This window comes from Myotis davidii, unplaced genomic scaffold, assembly GCF_000327345.1.
Source record: "Myotis davidii unplaced genomic scaffold, ASM32734v1 scaffold815, whole genome shotgun sequence".
Classification (NCBI taxonomy): domain Eukaryota; kingdom Metazoa; phylum Chordata; class Mammalia; order Chiroptera; family Vespertilionidae; genus Myotis; species Myotis davidii.
Genome location: NW_006288179.1, coordinates 825,293 through 825,523, shown reverse-complemented (window position 1 = coordinate 825,523; position 231 = coordinate 825,293). Strand labels below are relative to the sequence as shown.

The following is a 231-nucleotide window of genomic DNA, read 5'->3' as shown; positions in this document are numbered from 1 at the left end:
CTCCGAGGACGAGGAGGACGAGGAGGAGGAGCAGGAGGTGGACGTGGAGAGCCACAAACCCCCCGAAGGCGAAGAGGAGGAGGAGGAAGGTCGAGACCCCGACGACGACGAGGAGGAAGACGAGGAGACGAGGGTCCTGCTGGGGGACCCCTTAGTGGGGGGGGGCCGGTTCCTTCAGGGCCGAGGGCTGTCGGAGAAGGGGAGCAGCCGGGACCGCGCACCGGCCGCCGC

General features: G+C 70.1%; 1 protein-coding gene across 1 annotated transcript in view; it reads left to right on the top strand.

Annotated features, from left to right (window-relative positions):
- The window catches only part of SKOR2 (SKI family transcriptional corepressor 2), a 38,317-nt gene that overhangs the window by 1,926 nt on the left and 36,160 nt on the right, over positions 1–231 (top strand). Inside the window, exon 2 of the mRNA XM_006759969.2 lies at positions 8–229. Within this exon, the coding sequence (XP_006760032.1) occupies positions 8–229 (222 nt within the window). The remainder of the gene's footprint in view (positions 1–7; positions 230–231) is intronic.